Source organism: Anopheles maculipalpis, chromosome 2RL (genome assembly GCF_943734695.1).
Source record: "Anopheles maculipalpis chromosome 2RL, idAnoMacuDA_375_x, whole genome shotgun sequence".
NCBI lineage: Eukaryota > Metazoa > Arthropoda > Insecta > Diptera > Culicidae > Anopheles > Anopheles maculipalpis.
Window position 1 is genome coordinate 82,991,106 of NC_064871.1, and position 23,580 is coordinate 83,014,685.

Here is a 23,580-nt window from a genome sequence, read left to right on the forward strand (position 1 = left end):
AACGGCACCCGTTCAGCTTTTTCTTTCTTCGCCCTTTGTGAACACTCGGTCACCTTGCGTGCGTACCTTCGAGGTGCGGGTTGGCTTTGGTTGACATACACCGTAAAGATAAAACCTAAACTGCGGATCAATGAAGGCGAACTTTTCGCCATTGCATAAGCGCTGGGAGACAAAAGGCACGACCGATAAATCATTGTAAATGAGGCGGCAATTTTCCTTATTTTCCAGCGATAAGCTCATTAGTTTCACTCGTGTTAGGAGTATGAAGGAGATATAAATTGTAAGCTAAGCTAGATATTATTTTGGTGTTTTCACCGTTTCAATTATTAAACATATTAACTGGGCTGTTGACAATAAGGTGGAGAGCCGTCATAATTAAGTATAATTTAGTACATAAATATAAATTGGGCCAGATGCTTTATTACTTAGGATTACAGTATTTAGGATTATAATAGAGCACTTTGCTAAGTTTTTATTTATTTATCACTCAAGTCAGTCAAGGTGCGGTAGAACCTTCCTTTGTGCCCGCAAACTCCGGGATGCATGGAATGCATGCATGCTCCGAATTCCGAAAACCTAAAATCTTTTTATTCCATTGACAGCCGTATGTATTCATATTGCGAATAACTTAAGATAGCAATGCTCAACATTCTCCCTGACTACAATACATTTTCTTCTACGAAATGGCCTTGAAGTATGGCACCTTTGCCCGGTTGTACAGGTGTAATAGGTGCTAATATAACTTGTCGGCTGTCATGGGTCTTCAAATCATTAATTCGTCTTGGCGAATTGGAAAAAATCGCACAAACGAACGATGTATAAATTCGTCATTAAGTGAATTGTGCAAATTATCCGGTAATAGAAAAAGAAATGAAAATATGAGAAGCGTCTCGATGAGCAATTCCGGCTATTGCTTCTCTTATCGTTGCCAATAATCATACTTGTACTAATCTTAACTCAAATTGGTAAATAATCTGGAACGTGCCAACACGTAGTTGTGAAGGCCCGGTAATATCTGCCCAGTAGGTTTTCAAAAAAGGGACTCCATTCGTTCTTCTTCATGTGTTTGTGCTAAAATTTTAGAATCTGTTGTTTGATAATAATCAAAGAAATTCATATCACATTTCCTCCTTAATGTCCCTTGGAGCGGTAATTGATTCGCTCCGAAATTTATTTATAATTAATTATGACGGTCCAGTGCCGTATTGTTATTCGCTCTGAAATGTGAGATCTTTTTTTGCTGAATATTAAGCAAGTTTGTTTGCGGCTTCTGCAGTTACTTCGGGGTCTCAAGCAACTGGTCCTTCTCCTTGGTAGTTCAATACCTTTGACTGTCATTGCATCCCTCTGAGCAGACCGATTTTTCACACGGTGCTACGCAATCTTAAGCTCTTTTTATCGCCTAGGCCTATTCCCTCATCTATCCCAGAGCCGGATCTTCCTATAAGCGGACTGATCGGCGGATATCAAGTTCTTGAAGTCTCTGTGCGTTTCCCTGGTCAGCTCATTGTTGGATCAGTAATTTGGCCTCCCTCTAGCGTGCGAGCTACAGCAATGGTGGTGCGGATTCAGAGGACTTTCACTCGCTGTGTCGTGCGCAATGTATTTGGCACTTCTGGCTCAGCGGTGCCGTCGTATCCCGTACGCTGTCACTTGCTAGGCCTGGAGCCATTAGAATCTTGTCGCACACTTGGTAAAACATACGGTTCGGTTCGGTTCGGGGTTCACAATCAGACACAATCACAATCAAAATTATGACAAAATTTTGATTAAGTTATATGAACGATAAATTAATTCACTGCGGGAACGTTTTCCCTCACTACAGCGGAACGGGGTTTCTGATTTATTCGCAAATGGTAAATTATAGTAGCATTTTTAATAAAATTAAATTGCTTTAATATTTTATCTACAGGACTTGTTGTTGGAGTTTCGCATACGACTTGAATAATAATCGGATAATGATTATATAAACGTGGTACGTATATCTACTAAAATATTAACCAACACTGAGTTTCACTATAACCATTTTTATAGCATTTCTATAAAAACAATAATGAAATCTACAAGCAAAACCCTTTTTCTAGTTTTCTAAGCAACAACCACCTAACAAAACCGTTTTCATTTTCACCCTGTGCACCATCTTATCTACTCCCTCGGCCGATAGAGATGTGTTCCTGCTATCGGATCGATTTATCTTGCCACCAACTAGCAGCCAGTACGTAGCTTTCAACCCAGCATCAACCCACATTACACTCTACCCTCCTCTCTTGTGGTCTCCAGAGAGTAACGCGGGTGCAAACAAGATAGATTTGTTTCACAAAACCCAGGAAGCGGCAAGCAGCCGACTGCTTACAAAAACATGCCAGGACAAGTAGGCGACCCGGGGTCCCGGGGTCTAAGGGTACAGCCAACAGTGTGAGGCATTTGCACATCATTACGCAAATCTCTTACACTCCACCAAGTGAGCAGTGTAGCATAGCACTTGATCTAAAGCTCTCTATAAGCAGTGCATCGTGCCCCAGGGCGAGATGTTGCTCGATTGGATGCTGTCGATAGAACGCTATCTTATCTTTGCCCCTCATTTACCCCCACCTTCAACCCTTTCTTTCGTTTTCTCTCTTTCTTTCTTTTTCCCGCTTACGGAGAACAAACTTTTCAAGAACATGATGTACCTCACAGTTCCCATTCTCACATTTGTCCTCCCCGCATTTGTCCGCTATTCGCCACTAATGGACCCACTGGTTAGGAGCAGGAAAAAAGTTATGATTAATTTGCTCTTATCAAAGCGAAACAGATTTATCAGCATTTTATTAATGAAGGCCGTTTCGCGGGCGGGTTCGAAAAACAAAAGCCCCACGTTTGCGTGCGTACAAATGTAAGACCACCATAGGCGTTCTCGACACTCGACATTCAACCCGCCGGGGTAATGCCAACGGAAGTGCCCCCCTGGGGTGTTGCTTCCTAAACACAGACCACAAACAACGGCGCACTATCCATGAACTGCCGGATGAACCATAAGTCAATAATCGGCATCGGTTGTGCGAATATTTCGAGCAGTGTTTTTTTTTTTCGAGCGACCGCTAGCCGTTTGTCGGCAAACAATACTCCAAAGGCCTGGCGCCTAATACCAACACCGGCAACGGACATACCACCGACGACGACGTTTATCGGCCCATTAGCGAAAAGCGCTGATCGATGAGAATTAGCAGAAAATATATCATATATGCGCATAAACGCTGTCCCTCAGTCGAAAACGCGGTTCGCCTAGGGGGGAACGGTTCGTCGCTTGCTGTATTACCATACCGCGCGTGATGGTTCTGCGGAGAAGGTTGATCTATGATGCGCAGCAGCATACTTAATCGCCCCCAGCGTGGGCAAACGATGCGTCTTGTGGGAAGAATGCTGCCAGTTGACAAATGTGGCAGGATGGATAAAAACCGCAACGCCGAATGATGTGACGCGTCAGCAATTAATCAGCATTAGGGCGCACGAACGGGAGGAGAAAAGCAACAGCAACCAACGGCAGACGACACAGCTGAGAAAATAAACACATCATATGAGGTAAGCTGGTTAAAAATATCGGAATTACTGTACAATTCAATAGTGCGACGCATCCGACTCGTAGCAGAAGTACTAAGTTGCCTGTCGAAGTATGATGGATGATAAGGATACGATAGAGATGATTGATTCGCGAAAGATAGCGTCAACATTGTGGACTAGGCTAATATATTTACGAGGCTAGAGTAGTAGTTGAGTGAGTATGAGTAAAAGTTTAGCTTGTTAGTGCTCAAAAATTAAAAATTGAGTCAAATTGGTTTCGTTTGTTAGATACATCCAAGTTCCATCACAAGTGATCCAATATTTTAATTGTTACTCACTCCAACGATCAATCTTCTTTGTACATGTGACCTGCCTACAGATAGAGATTTTGTCCGCTACCCAATTGCCCCATTGAGATTATTCATAAAGATTTCTACCACTGGAAAACATATTAAAAAATGTCTACAAAGAAAATGTTCGAAATTTTTCAAGTAAAAGACTAAGACTAAGATTATTGAAGTCTGTCAATAATATGGGACCTAAATTCTTCTTTTCATGATTTTCCTCTTGATCGCAAGCTAGAGTAACTATATGAAGAGTCCACGTCTCTGAAGGAATTGTAAGCAGTAATTAATATTTTTGATTAAACGACTCCAAACAAGTGAAGTTCTGGACGACTTCAACGTTAAGATCACCTGCCTAGAAAATCCCTACCAGACATTTTCTTCGCCATCTCCAATCCAGCTACTCCTATTAAGTAAGACCTTCAACCGATATCTATGTCATCAAAAATATTCATATTGATTTATAACAGCATTGCATTAAAGTTTTCTTTTTCAATTCTCTGATAATCATTTATAGCTCTTCTGTCCTGATACTTAGTTGGAGTATCTACTTAAAGCTATTTCGGCACCCTTGAGGGTCAATAGCTGAAAAATACAAGAATTTTACTGATCAGTCATGCCTGTAAAAATCATGATAATATTCACATTATATTGTTAATCTCTTCAGGATCCATCCGTCCGACGATTAACTAAATTCAAGTGATCGAGAATTCAACTTCACACGCTAAATGCGCTCAGTATCGTTTGACTGTCGATTGTCTCGCATCTGTTAAAGCTACACGCTCTAAGAACTTCATGCTGTCATGTAATTTCCAGTGCTAGAGCTTAAGATATTTTCCAAGCCAGCAAAGGTTTCTCCAAATCCTTTGCAAAAACAATCTCCATCTAATCTATTCCATCAAAATATTAGAAGCATATGCAAAAATCCTACGTCCCCTTCAAATGGGCCCCCATTTTGCATATCGCTACTGTAACATCGCATCGTTGATCATTATGTAAAAGCACTTCACCGCAGGCGCGTACGTACGCTTTGCGACACTGCACAAGTCATGCAAAATCACGCCGTCCCATCATTAACTGAATCAACCGGGCACGGTGAAATACTCGTCATGTTCAACGCGACACGGTAACATCACCTTTCACAAGAATTTCCCATTTATTCGTTTGTTTTTTTTTTCTGTATTCGGTTTTTTTTTACCGGTTTCTGGCGACATTAGACACGGCCAGAAGAAAGGAACGCGATCATACATTTACATAACGTGATCGTTATTTTACATCAAATTGCAAGTAGCGTCTCGTTATGTTTCTTTGGCGGGTTGTAGTCTTGCAGCGGTCACGATTTTCTCTCCCTAAAGTGCTGGTGTGAAATGTTTTGCCTAATTACTCTTTTTTTAGGGAAACCGAGCAGCTGTCTTTCTGAGCCGTGATGAACATTTTATAGTTCTATTAAACTCATGCAACCTTCAGAATAAAATAAATTCCGAAATTAATATCCGAGGATTACAATCCTCCACCATACGAATGTTGTCATTTTTATCGCAAATCATTTAAAGCTCGATTAAACGATACGGATGCATTTGGTTGCACACCAGCTTCCGGTCGCATTTAAATCATCTTCCAACCAGCGATCATAAAGTGCTGTCAAAAAGGTGAAGGTCACGATCGCGATACTGCAACACGCCCCGATTAGATGCTGGTCGGTCGCCTACTTTTACGATGCAGCTAGGAGTTCGTCAACCCGTGCAACACCGGTCAGCAGATAAGCGGCTACTTCCGCACACAAACACCGTACATTAGCTAACAAACAGCAGAAACCTTTTAAAGCTTAAGGAAAGCTTGCAAACCAACGGCCCCAGCTACCACTTTGCCGAGGCCACTAAGCTTCCGGGAATGGCACATAACGTAAGGATTATCCTGTCGGGCAGTTAGGGAACTGTTTGCTACCATCAGCATCACGTTTGGCTGTCTAATTGGTGAGAGTAGCTCAGTGAATATTTATCATAATTGCATACTTCAAGTGGTGGCTAACGATCCTAAGCTAGGGGGCTTCAAAACGATGAGCAACATCCCCCCTGCGCAGGTATCACACTTACTATCCTAATCCATACTAACTTGAACGATTTTAGTACATTTTTTTTCTGCTGGCTGTTGGTGTGCGTTCAGAACGTTCAATTCCGATGGATTTTAAGATGAGCACCACATACAATCGTCTCCGATCCGATTTCTAACATCAACCGGCTCGAATCTGTCTATCGTCTATGGTTCAAAAAGCGGGCCAATATTAATTCAAAACCGCACGGCAAGCGAGAAAGCCGCTCGCCGTGGAAAAGAAAAGGAGAGTTTTGGCCTGCTCGGGTGAGCTGAAATCGAAGTGAAAAAAAAACTACAACCTCCCAACACCAAGAGCAACACACACACAAACAGACAAACTCACACGGGGTGGTAAGAATTATGCAAATGAAGCTGATAAACATTTTATTGCTTTCGCATAAGCTTTCGCTCTGATCTGTGCCCGTCTTTGTTCCACACTGCTGCCATGATGTTTATCTTACACTCCCGCGAGTGTGTTTGTTGTGCTTTTTTGTTGTTGTTGTACTTCTCCTTCATTCTGGCATGACGGTCGGGGAACATAATAAAAAAACCCACCCGCCCCATCGCAAATAAAAATGCCAAATGAAGAAGTCTGAGCCCGGGGCCTGCAGAAAGCTGCCACAGGCACAGATTTGGTCGGTGGACCCCCAGCATGACATCATGCTGTGCCCGGTGCGGCAACCATACGGACATCAGCCTTCCCTTCGGTTCGGGACCTGCTGCTTCGGGGAGTTCTGCAGCAACCCATTTTGCTGAGGACGAACGCGTACATCGATCGTGTAAAATCAATTAAAGCAACATCCAACCGAACGTACAATCTGCAAACGGAAAATCTCCTTGCTTCCAAGAAAACCATCTACCATCTGCTGCTGGAGACGATTGATTGCTTGGTGGCATTTGACAACCGTTGTTATCATGGGTTCGATTGGATGGAGCACAAGGAATCCAACGAAAAAAAAAAAGAATAACCAAAGTCCCGTAGTTGAGCAGGAACGATCGGTTTGGAAATCGACAACGGGAGACAATTTGGCGACTGCCAGCGTCACATCGATGATGGTTTGACTGCTTTTTTTCGCTGTTTTGCTTCCCTTTCAATGCTCAACGGATGGGTTGCCTCATTTCGGAAAGGTAGATAAGGCACCACTTTTGATCGACTGTTGTTAACTCTTACTATATTTTTGAATCAAGATAGAACTTCCGGATGAGTCATACCTGTAAGGAGTGTTGCAATAAAGCATATCCTTAGCTTATATATTATTGCCGCAAAAATCCAAAACTGTTTCCATGTTTTTTATGTTCATCCAAATCATGATCAAATTTAATTGAAAACATTTTTCAATGTTCATCGGTTTTAGTGAGGGCTAACATTTGTTCCTGTGCCGGCCAGTGGTGAGAAACAGTATGAATGAAAGCTTCCCAATTTGCATTTGTAGAGCTTTCGAAGCTTATTTCACCTCCTCTAGTTACGTTATCCGGATGAGGTTGAACGAACAGTTCTATCAACCTACACCCCACCAGAGGATTGGCAGCGCGCTTTTAGGGGAACTATTAACTATTTATTGTGCATTCAAAATCTTTAATATTGATTATCATTTGATAGATTTTATGTGGTCTGGTGGTGGTGGCGACAGCAATGCCGATCTTTACAAAAGAGGGTCGGTGTTTAATGCAAAAGGTGCAAAAGAGGTTAAAATTATTTAGAAGGACCTACAATCGGCGACCTGCTATGTCACGCCGCCCTTCGACCACTAGACTTGTTGATCCACGTAATTGGATGGTCAAGCCTCATTACGAGAGGACGGCTGGGATTGCTTTGGAGTCCTGGTCCTCCCATGTGAATGCCGTCGCCACTGTCGCCTCTGGCCTCTGTCTTGGCCGCAGGCCAAGAGAGATTTCACAATCAAAATTTCAGCTTCTCATGAGTGTTTATGAAATTTTCTCGCTTTGAAATGTAATATGTAACATTAAAAAATGATTGAAAAATAATTATTAGAATCATTCAGCATTACGACAGATGTCTCACCCCTGACCCCAATAAAACTATGCTTTATACTGAGCATTAACTGGTTGGTTTGACTGACTTAGTAGGATTTTACGTTTTTCATCACATTATTTTATTATTTCTCTTCCATAAATATTATTCTCTTTCATAAATATTGCATTGTACTATCTTTCAATCATTACCCTTTTTTCCATACTGTGGAAACCCATTTATAGTATCCCATGTGGACCCGAAACACCGGTCCCGATATTCCCGCAAAATTTCGTCTCCAGCAACTACCTCGCAACAAAAATCAGGTGATAAGAAGCTGTCAAACTACCCCCTGAAACTGGCCGGAAGAAGCAAAGGAAGCTTTTTTTTCTGTGCATTGTCAACCATCCCAACCTGCTGCTTTTTGCTTCTGCTCATCGGGAGAGAAAAGTCTGTTTGCTAACGATTGTTTCTTTTATTTTTCCACCTTCCAATAAAATCCCCTCAAACGACCACAAGCAAACGGAGACACACGGAGCGATAGGAAGCAAAAGGTATCCAATTCTTGCTACGGCAAAGATGGGACCCTTCCTTCGTCCCGCTTGAGCGTCGAAGTTGTTGTGATGATGATTATTAGAATAAATTTGCATAAGATTCGCTTCAAAGCGAATCTTCAGGCTCTTTCTTATGAGCAGCGGAGCATCGCTTTTTTTTACGAGCTGTTTTGGGAAGGTAAAACGAGCAAACAACAACAGCAATACCAAACAGTACGAGCGATAATATCTGGCTCCAACCCTGCTGCCCACCATTGGAGGGCAACACTGGGAACTCTTAGGCCTGAACCTGATTCTTGGTGGTGTTGGTATGGAGTTTTTTTTTTCTTGTTCACCAACTCATTTGGTGACATATTTCCCAACCCAGCCGATAGGGCGGCAGATGTCTTCGATGTGTAAAATTTTGTCTGTCTTTTGTCTACGTCATTCAGTTGTCCCGAGAAATTACCTTACAGGCTGAAGTCTGGAGGAGCTGGATCACATTTGGGTCAACTCGTTTGATTTGCTGCTTACAATCAGATAAGGTTGGTGCTTTCTGCTTGCTTTCTCTCCAGCTGACCTTTTATCATTTCACGCACCAAAAGATAACCTCAAATAAATTGGATTAATTTCTTCACAAAATCAAACACAGACACACGCATATGAAGTACATTTATCTATTTTCATTTATCTACCAAATTTTTCATACCTCACGAAAATCGTACTCCAACAATAACGCCCCAATAAAGCACGATCGCGTTCGTTCGAACAATTCGAATCGTGTTGCATTGTTTTCATTATCGCAATTTCTTCTCGCAACAAACAGTCACTTGCAGAAAAGCAATCACTTACCAATTCCTGCAATGCCATTCTCGAAGGTGAAGGTACGGCTCGTATTCGCCCCCAAACACGCCCCAAAAATAACAAACTTATCCCAAAGCCGACCCTCGCAATGGTCGGTCGGAGGCTGCACAATAACAATTCTGCAGAAACTGGAGCACACGGCTGAAGCCCTCTGTAGCCCTGCCGAAAGAAAAACACCATGGAAAAGTGCACAACAGTGCTGTTGCAGCTAAGCGACAGTGCACGACGGCTCGATCGGTACTGAATACGTAACATCGAGGCACAAGCGAAAGCTGCAACTAGCAGACCCCAAGTACAAAGATACCAACTGCTGTGCAGAACGGAAAAAACAAAACAAGCAAACAAATATTAATCCCTGGACAGGGTGTGTTTCGGAAGGTTCATCCACTTGAGAAAATGCACTCAACGAGCCATCGGCCCATGCACATGCACCTTCACGGGGTGACTCCTTTTTGCGGATGACATAATCATCGTTTGGGTTTTGTTTTGCTAATTGGATGTCCGTTTGTTATACAATCGGACAATCAAACTTCGCCAAATTTCGACATCATATTTGATGACACAGCCTACACAAAAATGACATTTTTTTATATTTCGACAACTCACCCACAAAAAAAAAGCGCACCGCTGATCGCCTGATAGGCCAAACGATCTGGAATGGATCACATTATTTCAAAGCTCTACGCTAATTGCTTCGTTTGCCACAGAGGATCAACCAGTACCTGGGATGCGAAAACAAAACCAAAAACTTCGAATTGATTCATCACCATCGCCGATTCCCTTTTATTTCCCCACTCTGAGACATCATATCGTAGCGATCATCATCATAAACTTCGTCATCTTCATCATAATCTCATGGGAAGCACGGGTTGGGAGAGAAATATCAAGGAGTTGCGGGGGGGGGGGGGGGAAACAAATTAGCAAAAGCGGAATCGTTCCGAACCGGCGATCACTGATGCTAATTGGAATAGTAAAGACAACTTAGAGATGCCACCAACGTCGCTGGAAGGATGCAAAAGCTTCTCGTACTGAAGGGAGGCCTCAAGTCTGACAAGAAAGTCCACAGGAGGGAGTTTTTTTTCTTCCTTTGAATGGGAGGAACCACACTGATGTTGATCTTCATCAAGCAGGAAAGGAAAACCCGTACCGTTTCGATCGATGACCCCCGCCAATTTTAAGACTTTTTGATGGTATCAGTAACCAAGGGACCAGCTGTAGTCGAGAAGATTGCGTACGGATCGATTTGGGCGAATGAACTTGCTCGAAAAAAATAAACGCTAAAACCAGTACCATTTCTCTCGGAGTTTGTGGTGTTTGTGTCTTAAGTGATACTGCTCAAACGAATAAAATAGCCATCCAATTCCTTTGTACGCCTGCTGTGCCAGGTGTTGATCTTGTTTGATTAATTAATTGATGCCTGTTGGAATTTTACTACCCATCCGAGTGAGAGAGCGAGAGATAATAAAACTCACATCACAAAAACAACGCAATAGAAACAGGGAGTACCGAGCAAACTTTGGCATCATCAGAAACAAAAAAGATGTCTAGAAACCGACACGATCGATCACCCGGTACAACGCCTCGTCGGAGGTGCTAATGGCCGACGGAAACAGGTTGGCGTACTCGGCAAAGGAGGGCTCGGCTCGCAACAGTCCCTCGAGACAGCGTGCCTCGAGTGACTTATCCATCCGGCCGAACTGTTCGAAAATTTGTGCCGCCATACACAACTGCTCCATCAGCTGCAGCATCTGGACGTTATCTGCTTTGGCGTTTTCCTGCTGCAGGATAGCTGATGTTAGATAATAGTGCCCTCGGTTTAGCGAATGTTCTGAGGATTTCGTCATGCGATCCACCCGACGGAGCATTGAATCACATTTTACCAATTGACCAAGTCTAAGAAGAACTTTGATGAGAAATTCAATTCTAGATTTGTACACTAGCAACACTTACTTGTGATAGCAGACTGCCTGAGCTAAGGCGACCGAACAGGCAAGGTCCTGCATTTCGCCATTCAACTCAGCCTGTTGCAAACCGTCTCGGTACATCTGCAGGGCCTCCTCAAGAGATCCCTTTTTCGCAAGATAGTCTCCATAAGCTTGATAGGACTCTGCCATAATGGATGTTTTGAAGGCTGTCAAAATAAATAATGCTTTGAATTAGTCAACTTCAAACACTGACCATGCCGAAGTATGCTAACTTTTCAGAGCTGCCTTGTGAGCGTCTCTTATGTACTGTTCCGCCATCCACGCTGGAGAGGCTGCCGTCTCTTCCGCAAGCTTCCGATTACACACAAACAGTAAAGAGTTAATGGCGATCGATAGCGATTCGCCATCCTCCTCGAGCGTTTTGCAATTTTCTGCCTCATCTCCACCAGCCTCTAGCGAATCCAGATCTTCATCAGCTTGCTCCAGCATCTTCATTGGCACTAGATATCGCTGCTGATCGATTTGAAACTTTGCAAAATAATACCGCACCAGTGACTCAATCTTCACACGCGACCCTGTACCACAATCGACACATCGATCCAACGCAATTAGGAAGAATTGCCGCGCTAGCCATCGTTTCTCCTGATCCGGTTCCAAATGGCGGGCAATCGCTAGCAGCTCACTCACTTCCCGCTCGTACTCTTGTTCGCGTTTCCTACCTTCAGCGCTGGCCAGCGCACCACCCAAATAGTTCAGCAACTTTTCGTTGTTCCGTAGCCTTCTACCTTCCACCGACGCGTACGATGTGCGGCCAACGTTAGCATCTTCGTACTCGATCAGATGCAGCAGCAGGAAAGCCCCATTTACGAAGCCTTCCTCGTACAGTTCGCTGGCAATCGCTTCGTAGTACAGTATTCGTGCCCGCCGGACATCGTTCGCGGTGAGTTTGGGAACTTTCTTGCGCAGGCGCAACTTGATTTCTGGCAGGCTGCCGACGTAGGGCGTCGTCAAACCGGGACGAACTAAACTTTCGGTTGACATTTCGTAGCGGACTGCATGGTTCGAGTTGTTGGTCAATCGAGTAAAGGGCAATTTTTCGCACGCAAAGGGTACTGTGATGCATTGGATGGGGGAACCAATTGCTGCGAAGCCCTACTATGTTTTTATTCTGATAATATACAGTACAGAGAAATTGCCATAACTTTCTACGAAAATACCTATATAGCCAAGTAGAGAGAATATTTTTCCTTTTTTATTCTCTTTATAAGAAACAGAGATTTTGTTAAATTTATTTCCTCAATAATTCCACATAACTCGGACCATGTTGTTTACAAAAATCTCATCCAAAATTGAGTTGAAGAAACATTTTTTGCCGTTTCAATTTGCCGACTCAGCCTGAGTAAGTAACCGAGATTTGCCGAGTACCCTGAGTAAGACACAAGTGAAGGCAGGAGCGACTAGCTGGGCGGTGCTTCGCTGCTGAAACAACGATGCTTTGTTTCCCCTGTTTTCCCACAGGATGTTCCAGGAAATTGAGGCTCATTTGGTAGATCACAGCGGTCTAGCCTGATGTTCCTTCGACCTGATTGCTAGACTGCTAGAATAAGGAGCAGCAGCACACTAGCGTAGTTCTGGTCCGGGGGGAAACTCCGATCCAGCTTGGCGGGGCTTGGGAGAAGTAGACGTGGCAGGTACTTAATCGTTGTGTGATCGTATACGTCAGACACCTCTAACCAAGGTGTCTCAGCGTGGCGCTGTGTGGAGTATTTGGACATACACAGGAGGCTTGTCATTGAAGTTATACCTTTGTAGCGTCCAGTGAATCCAGTGACAGGTCTGAGGCACGAAGAAGTTATAGTCCGTGAGAATCGGACAGTCTTCAGGGCATGGTGCCCCGCCTTAAACGGATAACACTGAGATAGTACTGACCTCGAAGATGTAAAGCCAAAGGTAACAGAAGAAGAACAATCTGGAACCTGGTGATGTATCCTGGAATTGTTGCTGTTCTCTTTCTTCTTACTTTACACTACAACCTCGAGAGAACTTTGCCCTGCCTATTGGCCTGTTTTACTCGTAGCTGGATATTAAGTCTTGCGTATAGGCAGAATGTTCGGACAGGATTCGGTACGAGGTCTTGCGATGTAAAAAACAACTGCGCCACTACTTCCTTGATCACCGGGCCAGAACCTTAGGAACTTCAATCAGTTTAAGTTGAGCCTGTTTCCCCTACTTTTAAATAACGCCAATCGACTCCCAGGATCAGAGAAACGGTTTTCCAGATCACAAGGACGACCAAAAGAATGCTATTAAATATGTTCTTAAGGTCTGTAGTTCTTCAGCATAGCTCTCAATATTGAACAACCCATATGTTCAAGCATTCCTACAAATCACGACGCCTTACCTTGCGCTAACCTTGCGTCATAATTAAATTGTCGAATTGTCCACGGCTACTTCAAATATTATACTTGCCAAATTCTTGCACAAACAATCTGCGACATGCATAGGGTCACGCACGAACATGACCGTTTAGCGTCCCTATAAGGATGCATTTAGTCTAGAAGACCACAAACCTTCGCCAATTCACGCAGAAGAATGTAATCAAACGGGTCGCACACACGACGACTCCGTCTATATAGCCTCTGTCACTGTCAAGGGCACGTTTAAAGCACGCCACCCGAATCGGTCCGAACAAGTGCAAAAGGTGAAAATGACAAAACCTCTTCACCTTCTTCCACCAAATGGTACGCATATCGAATCGCATCGAAAGTGTCTGTCATCAAAACGGACCCGGTTTTGCGATCGCGCGGTGGTGACTCGTGCCTCCGGATACCACGACACGCTCGCAGCATGTATCCTATTAACACTCTCGGAACCCGATTCGGTTTCCCATTTCCGTGGTAAGTTGTTTGATGTCGAGTCGCAACGCCTCTCTCAGTACGATCGCCAGTCCAAAGCGACAGCTAATCATTTCCGCCAAGGTTTGTGGCTCGAAAAGAGTGTTCTGAAGTTCAAGTTTAAAGCTGTGGAGCAGCTCAATCGAGCATTACAAGCTCACGCTGGCCGTTTCCAAAAAGCGTCCCCCAGTTCAGCAGTACGACAAAAACCTTCCCCAATGCCAAAGTCAGCTCTACTCGCGTGCACACTCTCGCCAACAGTCCAAGGACTCGCGAGGATCGCGTACCGGTCCGGTAAAATCGCTCACCATGCGTCCGAATCATTAATCATAGATCAATACTGCGTCCACCCCGGCAGAAACACACACACCTTCCTTTTTGCGCTCGTAGGAGTAGTAGCACCGGGCAGGTCCAATCATTGCCGTGACATAATATGTTTTCAATTTAGAACAAATTAACCGAACCAATTTCCGACCGAACCGATGCCATATGTGAGCACGATTTTTGACGGTCATACAAGTGACGACCTTCGGTTCGCAAGGCGTACGTCGTTCGACGATCAATGGACAACACAGTAAGGTTCCGTTTGGCAGAAGGAGAGATTTTGCTCCGATCCTACCACACATTTGGGTTCCTTGTACATTCCCACGGTTAGGTCCATGTTCCGGCCAGTCCAAAAGAATCCCCACCCCCGTGCATAATTGATCGGTAAAATCATCGAATGACATAATCAGCACACCATTTTAAGTTAAATAGGCCACCACGCTAAGTGCCCGCCTTACATGTCTTGTTTGTCTAAGGCGAAAACCCTATCTGATACGGCTGTATGGCAAATTGTGCGTGTATAATTGATTGATCGTTTACATTGAAGAAATACGATACGATTCGCAGAGGACACAACGGGGGTGCTTGTTATACTAGGCCCAAGAAGATCTAGTGCAGCTGATAACATGTAACGCACCTGACAATAAATAATTGAAGTTGGCTAGCTATTAAAATCAAAATTAATAAAATTAGAAGAATTATTCTGACTCCTTTTTTTTATTACAACTCTCAACAGTTATGACATAATCATCGTCGTATTCAAGTGCAGATTGTGATAAATCAACACCAAGAAGCGGACAGTCCTACAACACAGAAAGAAGCTTGCAGCTTGTCCCAAACAGGAAGAACCACCTTGCGTGTGATGTGGCTGCGCTGCCGTGCAAGTAAATGCATCGAGGCCTCTTATGATTTATAGTCCCATGGTAAATGACGATACAATCTTTCTCTCGCTCATCGCTGATATTCTAGCAGACGAAGATCAGCTTCAGCTTACCCAAGGACATTGTGACCATTTCCGGAAACGCGCGCGAATTAATGGGAAAAGATTTATGCACTCTCATGGATTAGGTGCAGGGTGTAGAAATTGAGGAACGTGGAAGCATCTCGCGTTTAGCGTAATTTAATGCTAAGTTTTCATTTATCTTGACACCAACAGCTTTACGAAAACATTACCTTTGAAATTATGTTTTCAGTAATACATAAAGCTATTAAATTTATTCGTTACACTCAGACTAATAACTCTATTCAATATTAGGCGGGGCATCTTCTTACACGGAGACATATATTGAATGATATGTGTTTCTATTTGATATCGCTACCATGCAACAGATTCGATAAAGCAGACGCCTGCATAATAGTGTTTACCACTGGAGCATAGGACTGCTCCAAATCGGCATCCGTATGATCTAATTAAACTTTTTTTTGCTTCGCTTTTCTCTCTCTTTATCTCTCTGTCTCTCTCTCTCTCTCGTTCTCTCTCTCTCTCTTTGATGGGATCAAAGATCCGGCATCCGGGATCGCAGATCAAGGATGCTGCCATTTTACAAACAGAGAGCCATTTTACAAGAGAGGGCATGGGGGATAGGGTCCTGAATGAGTTGGAGGAGTGGTAATCTCAAGCCCTTTCTTTTAACGAGGCCTCTAATTTGGCCCCTGTTACCTCGGGATCCCTTTTTTGAAGAACCCTTTTACGAAGCATCTATCTGCTCCGCCCACCGTTAGATTCCGCTACTGGCCATTCAGCTCGGGGCCCTCGCAACCACTTAGTTTACTCGCCACTGAGTCCACCCCATCGCGGATTCTGATCAAGGATCAAAATTCCAAATTTCACATTCCAAGTCTCAGATCTAATATAGGATCCTTCATCCCGGATCTCGATTATTAGTTTTTTAGCATATTTTATGCAGAGACTCCAAGCGAAAATAGTGTTTAAGAAGCGATTAGGAAGCGATGAAGAGATGGCGCTAGATGCGTTACCTTTATTTCATATTTCATTTCTTTGATCAATTCGCCTTTGGCTAAACTGGCAACGACAAGCGACAAGGAACATACGGTGGGATATTGCTGAGATAAAGCGGGGGCAACGATGTAATCAAGGAGAAGTGCGGCAAGCAATGAGGATTGGGAGATGGAAATACCTAATGAAGGACCTCCTAGAGTTCTTCTTGACTTGCTGACTATGGAGTCAATGTGATGAGATGCCCAAGTCCTTAATCACTGAAACACTTGTAACCAAACATGGTCCAGAAAATAAGGATATACAGAAGTGCTACGGGAACGAGTAGACGTAATAACATTATATTTAATAGGACAAAGGGAGAGGCTGTTTTGATTGCACCACATATAAACGATCAAGGATCGATTGAAAAATGACACAGTTAGAAGGAGAGGATATAGAATAGAAGATTTTTGAGTGATCGGCAAAACAGAGGATATAATCAGATGGAAGGACAGTACAAACATCATTGATTAGGGGGTTTTGGCACAGGCTGCTTCCTCTGTTTCCTAGGCATACGAATTTTCTGAACGAAGTTGAACTTGGCGCTGATCGCTACCAGGTTACCAATACAAATCAAATCATTATTAGAAGTGAGTACAGAGGTACATACCAGAATCTCCTGCTCATTTTACCTCACTCGCTAACGCTTCTTTCCCAAAAAAAGCTACAACACACAACGTACAAGCAACACTTTGCTCACCACCTTCCAAACACGCCAAATCACCAATCAACAAATTGATCAACATTGTTCCGATGGCGCATTTCATGCCCGGCTGATTGATTATTTAACATTCTTTATTGCTTCTGCACTTTGCCGGGATAAATTAAAACCATGCTAAAAGAAAACCAACCCAGTCCACACGGATGACAATTTTCTGCTCCATTAGGGAAATTATCTAATATCTAATACCACCGACTCTATTCATGGCTCAATTACTTGCATACATTAAAAACGCGATCGCACACAGTACGCTGGCATTTCTTACAGTGCAAGTGCCTGCCGTCAAAACGGGGAGCCAGGAGATCGTTTATCGTGACACAGATACCGACCCGTGTTCGATAATAATCACTTTCTGGGCTGACTAGCTGCGCTCCCATTTTGCGTTATGTTCTGCTGCCGAATGCATTCTGCTGGTCGCGGTTTATGTCATACAAAAGTGCAAACATGCACAAAAGTGCAACAAAACAAACGCAAGCATAAGCCCTTAAAGCTCATATTTTGTTGGCGGTGGCTTAGCGTTGGGAGGGTGAAAGTGGGCGCCAAAGCAGAAACACACCTGCAAGCACGCACGCGTACGTTACGCCACACGGTACCACACCCGCGAGTGGTGGCCGAAGAAATGCACCCCCAGAAATGCGATTTGCCGTGCCGTGGCTTAGTGTGGCGTGTGTGGGTACGGTCAGCCGTTTACCCTCTGACGAGTCCTGTTTTGGTGAAGGTGAGAAATATATCACTTACCACCAAAACACGTCACCAAACTGAGTAACAGCAAAAAAAAACTTGCACTGTGAGTGCAGTAAGTGCATCGTTGCACACGAGTTCTGTCGAGTGCAACCTCATTTCTATTGTTTTTCAGCAGTTGGTGAACAAAACGAATTAGGTGCAATTTGTTTTATGATGAATCCTGCCACTTGGTAGATGAATTATAGCAAAAGAAGAAGAAAGAGAAGCACCACGATCAACGACTTAGGCACGGCTTATGTCACTTACGTCCATTGCTCGAAAAATCGATGGAGATGGATCATTTTTATTCATATTTTTATGCGTAAAAAGCGACACACAACATTAACCTCAACCTTACCATACGCAGATACAATCTACCATTCCGATCGATCCGTTGGAATCGATTCGCCATTAACGAGGGCCGGCTTCAATTGAATACAGCAAGATATTGTTGTCCCGGTCCGCATCGAGGTGAGATATATGTACCGTAAAAGGATAGCACGTGGGAGAAATGGAGGGCTTAGTACGGGATACAGTAATAGGGCGCCCCGGAGGGTGCCTTCACTTTTGTACGGTCACCACGGTGGGAAAGTGACACACGTTACATCACCGTAAGAATGTGTGAATCGAGTGTGGGAATCTACGCCACCGAATGTGCACCAGTTGCTTGAATCTATTTTAGAATTTAAAATTATTTGTTAATCTATATCGGGTGTGTAGCTGGAAGGCAAAAATATTCAACTCCCCGCTTTCAAAGGGCAGTGAAAATTGTAACTAAGAATTATTAGGAATGTTTTAAGTGAAACTATAGTTCTTAATGCAACGCCAAAGCTCTCTAACTAGCACACAGCGCTCGATGGGTCATTATAGGATGTTTTCTTTCCTATGATCTTGTCCTCTGATTTTCGCCGCTTTTTTACCAAAATTTACTCGATGCCTTCTCTATTTTATGCAATCCTAATGGACTGTTAACCTTATCCACAGAAAAAGATATGCAATTTCGTTTGGTCATGCTAACAATAAGATCCTTTGGAGATACTCCATAATGCCCCTTATTCTTTATGTTTGGAGCCGTTGCACTGTTGCAGGATACGATTGATCCTGCGATAGGCTTGCGTAGTTTGAACGCCAGCTTCGATAACGACGATAGCTAGGCTAGAGTGTGTCCATGTGCCCACGTGACATTGTATCTGATCCGTTTTACCCCTTATCGCTATCGGTTAGGGCATCGAATCTCTGTAAACCCATCATTCTCATATTCAAACCTTCTTTATTGCTGGACTTCTGTCCAAATCTGTTGATGATGCTTAATTCTGTTCTCTACTATCTCTTTACGCTCCTTCCCGTCATCTGCGCGATCTTCACTTCACTTGGCTGACGCGCAACGGCCAGAATGATCCTTTCTTAGGGCGCATTTAGCTTCCTCTTCCTTATTTTTCCTCCCTTAACGTTAGTCTTAAGTGTACCTTGTTAATCGTTTGAGGCAGACTTTGGTAATTAAATAACTAAATAATAATAAATAGCTTGGCGCATTTATCAAAACATAGCGTTTGTGACTCTTTTTTCTTCGTAGGATCGCCTGGATCATTTAAATGAAGAAAAATAAATTTTTGTACAACTTTTTGTGGGATTTAACGACCAGTTTTAGCTCCATATTGGCTAGTCCTACAATAGAAGTTTGTTCAAAATTCATATTGATGGCTTTTAAGGACAGTTGAAAGTCTCTTCGATTGACCATGTGCTCACCTAGGCTCTATCCGGGCCCTAGCTAAGGCTGTAGGAGGAGGTGCTGATTTGGCTATCACTGAAGAGGTTCTCTGACCGACGAGACTCCCCTGACTGGCGATAGGTTAATCCGCCACTTGTCAGCTAGCTAATTTTCACTGAATTTAATGCCTGTAACTTTTTAAACTCTAGCATGGACAACCTTGAGAGATCCTTATTTAGAATTTTTACACAGGTTGGGTACAATGTTCTGCCAACTGACTCCAAATTTCATAACGATAAAGCCACCGAGATGTGCTCAAGCACACCCGAGAAAAGGAGCCCTTTCATGGTTGGGCGAAAGAAATGTCTTCAAACCAATGTAAAATGGAACTGATCTGTAAATTAGTTTTAACAAATAAGATCATGCCATCTCTTCTAAAATTTGAACTCTACTTCACTACAAGTAATTGCGATATCAGCGAGCATCGCCATTTCAAATGCCCATAAAGGCAAATCTATCTCGTAACCAGGAATTGATTGGATAAGATATGGCTTTATTGCATTATTAAATTCAAATACTTATTCAAAACACTAAAAAAAACTTCTTCATACAGTTCCGTAATGAACGATAAAGAAAAGCATAATCCTCTGCACATACAAACACTATGTCTGCTCAATCTTCACCCTTTAGTTCCGGATCTACCCCTTGGAGCCCTTAATTGACCGTGGAAATAATTCAATCTCGTGCCGGTGCACCCTACTTACTAGACACTAATTAATGACTACACGCCCTCTATTGGCAGCTTTGATCGACCGTGTAACGAACGATCTCTATCCGAACCCTTATTCCGAAGCTGTTTCCCACCGCGCCAAGGTTCGGGTGTATTTTGAAAAGAAATTTCTTAATTACACCTTCCCAACCCTCCTTGCAACATAATCCTTCCGTTCAGTAGCGTGGACGCTTCGACAAAAGCAGGAGAAATAATACCGAACGAAAGTTTAAGCTGCGATCGTGATGCGTTCATTAGTCGAGCCAATAAATCTCAACAGAGCACACAAGTTGAGACTCTGTGGGGTTGAAAGTGAAAGAATGTCAGTGGGTACGATAAGAAAAGGGAAGGTTGGCGAGATAGATTATGTGTGTAGGTACGAGAAGATAGTTAAACTCGAAACGAATTCATTCCACGAACGACTATCGACAGCACCTAAAGGTTACAGGGAATCTAGGGAAAGTACCAGAGCAATTACAACACTGTAACGCTTCGAAGCGTTACATTAAGCCTTTGGAATAAAATAGTACAGAATTTGGGACAAATTTCCTTTAGAATCTGAAATTGATGATGGAATGTTTATTGTTGAACACATGCCCACGAGTCTGTCAAAATAACAATTTCAATTACCTTCATTGCAATACCTTCCCTTCGGGCTTGCAAGCGCAACCTTTGCTCTCCTTAACGTTCCTTTCGAAATCTCACCGTTGCAAGTCTGCAGTGTCCCATACTTTCACGGCTTGTTCGACATTGCGCACATTAGTCTACTGCGTGTGGTGCAAATTACATCATCACAATTTACCCGACCGTTCATTCAGCACCAGCGCTACCGATATGTTTGCTACCCTCCAAAAACCCGAATCCAGCCCACAAAATTCCAGAAGCAAGCCCCCCAACAAAAAAACTGCATAACAGCTGATCGGGGAGAGCCTTCACTGTCAGCCGCTCGATTTTCGGGTTGTTTTGTTTCTTGAGCTTTAGCACATAATGTCCTCCATTCCCTAATATATGTTCCCCTCAAATACCCCCAAAAAAAAACAGGAGAAAGGTCGCCCTTTCATCAATCATCGTGCATCACCGGGAATTACGTTTGCCGACAGCACGAGACAGATTGTCCACGGTAAATTTTGTGTCCAACCGTGGACCTACCGCGGCATTAGGAGCCTCCCTGCGAGCCTCCTCCCTATTTATCTTCCACCACAAGGAAGGAAACCGTGAAAGGAGTTCAAATGTCAAAATACTTACCCAATTGAATGTAGGGCAGCATGGTATGGCAGAGGCCAACGGGTGACGGTGCCGAGGCTCGCCAACTGTTTGTACATGTTTATTGTGTGGTCGAAATGACCCAATAAAATGTGTTCGCACCTTTTGCACTATTAATTTTCGTTCACTTCATTATGCTGGTGTGAATGTAAAATGGGGTTGAGTTTAAACATGATTCGCAAGGATTATGCTACGTGTGTTAGCTTGCGGATATGCGTAGGAAAAGATCAAATACAACCGTTACAAAAAAAATGTAGCGAGGGTCTAGGTTCAAAAAGGATAGTAGGATGGTAGAGATCGTAGTTTGAGTAAGTAAAAAGCAGGTTATCGAAACGGTTTAGACTTCATGGGACCTACAGCATTTACAGCATTGTACAGTAGCTAGCACGGGCATAGTCGTTGAAGGGAATTTGGCGATTGCACCTTCTAGTAAGGGTCCTATGCTATCCTGATTCTAGGAAGACGCGAGAACTTACTTCTCTAGAATGCGTTCCAGGGGAAGATGCTCTTTAAATCTATTTCTTTCCGCTATTATCAGTATGTTGCTGCTATGTATTCATCAAGTTATGAAAGTAGCACCGAACTACGCTACCCGTAAATTCTTTAGGAGGTTGGATATGAAATGGAGTTCTCCCAGTGGTGGTAGATTAAACGCTAAGTGGAGTGAGCGACCACGGGGGGCCCCGAGCTAGTACCGTGCCCCGAATCCACAAATAACTTTCGCTCCAATCAGCAGTTTTGCATGTGATAGGGGCCCAGCAGCAGATTTAATGGTGGGGAGATTAGGTGGCCGCCTAGGGTCTCGAGAGGTGCCTCATAACAGGGACCTGCAACTATAGGGTCTGTAGGGTCTACACGTCCATCCCGCTTAGGTCTATCCCGCATCCCGCTCAATCCGCCTCTGAGTTTTCCCATACCATCAGCAATGGCTAGGAAGAAGACGATGCTCGACCATGGGAATATTCTATTTCATTTTTTTCATTTTCTTTTCCATAAACGCGAGAGGCATCATGACTGCCATTTTTCTTGCCACCCGACCGAACTTTGCGGAATTTAAGGGGGCCTAAGATTGTGGCCCCAAATGATTTTTAAATTAAGAATATATCAGCTTCACATGTTTCGGTCCTTTCCAATTCATTCAAACAACACGTGGCACATCCTTTTGAAGCTTGATGTTGTAAACTCTGCTCAAATAAGCCAAAGATAATTTCTAGCAAAGGGAAAATAATTATGTTAAAGTAATCATCACAATCGGTTTTTAAAATAATGTCTTGTAACAGAAACAACTTTCCATGTAACAGCAACCAGCAGCATTGAAGGGTTAATCCAGCATGTTTCTGCTGGACAAGTTCAGCTGTCAAATAGAAAATCACCAAATAAACAAAACAACTCCGTCTGCATATGATTCAGTACGACAAATACTGAGCCTCTTCTCCTGTTTTCTATCAATCTTTCTTCTAAGGTATTGTATAAAAGGCAGAATTAAGATTGTTAGCATTTTTTTAGCAACGTCCTAAAGGCAAACCTTGCTTTATTTTAGCATCACCTCACAATATGGCATCCGCGTCGAGCAGCAGTGCAAAAAATCTGTTCAGTGATTCGAAGCGCCGATTAGCAGAACGTGTAGCCGTAAACGTGAACAATGCCTCATCGGTAGCACGCCAAATCGTGCGTGGTTCTAAATCGAACGAAATTCTAATGCAATCGGCTAAGAATTTTGCCTACCACGAAAGTACGGTCGACAACAGCATACAGAATCTGAAGAAGATGGAAATCATTTTCCAGCATCTTAATTACCAATACGAAGCAATCGAACAGGCGGCGGAAAAGTTGGAATACGTTGAAGAGCAAGTGAAAGCCATGGAAAGGTGATAAAGTGTTAGTTAGGAGATTTTAAACTTACTTTCGGA

General features: G+C 43.3%; 4 protein-coding genes across 8 annotated transcripts in view; 1 reads left to right on the forward strand and 3 right to left on the reverse strand.

Moving 5' to 3' along the window:
* Nucleotides 1–23,580, reverse strand: part of LOC126567854 (A disintegrin and metalloproteinase with thrombospondin motifs 1) — a 321,278-nt gene that overhangs the window by 112,812 nt on the left and 184,886 nt on the right. The gene's annotated exons all lie outside the window — the stretch shown is intronic.
* Nucleotides 1–23,580, reverse strand: part of LOC126568278 (eukaryotic translation initiation factor 3 subunit M) — a 464,890-nt gene that overhangs the window by 10,028 nt on the left and 431,282 nt on the right. The window lies entirely within an intron of this gene.
* LOC126568237 (uncharacterized) lies at nt 10,889–12,310 on the reverse strand. Its single transcript, XM_050224683.1, has 3 exons — nt 11,542–12,310; nt 11,295–11,475; nt 10,889–11,237 (listed from the first exon to the last, which is right to left on the reverse strand). Exons 1-3 carry the CDS (start codon nt 12,308–12,310, stop codon nt 10,889–10,891), a joined length of 1,299 nt encoding a protein of 432 aa, XP_050080640.1.
* Nucleotides 23,215–23,557, forward strand: LOC126568620 (uncharacterized). The gene has a single exon (XM_050225128.1). The coding sequence runs from the start codon at nt 23,225–23,227 to the stop codon at nt 23,540–23,542; it is 318 nt and encodes a 105-aa protein (XP_050081085.1). The 5' UTR covers nt 23,215–23,224; the 3' UTR covers nt 23,543–23,557.

What these genes read in the sequence shown, in the direction of transcription:
- LOC126568237 (XM_050224683.1), bottom strand. Translation starts at nt 12,310, where the DNA reads ATGTCAACCGAAAGTTTAGTTCGTCCCGGTTTGACGACGCCCTACGTC. An exon ending in TCACAAGGCAGCTCTGAAAA is followed by an intron (nt 11,476 to 11,541) that starts GTTAGCATACTT and finishes TTATTTTGACAG; the next exon opens with CCTTCAAAACATCCATTATG. An exon ending in CAGGCAGTCTGCTATCACAA is followed by an intron (nt 11,238 to 11,294) that starts GTAAGTGTTGCT and finishes AGTTCTTCTTAG; the next exon opens with ACTTGGTCAATTGGTAAAAT.
- LOC126568620 (XM_050225128.1), top strand. Translation starts at nt 23,225, where the DNA reads ATGGCATCCGCGTCGAGCAGCAGTGCAAAAAATCTGTTCAGTGATTCG.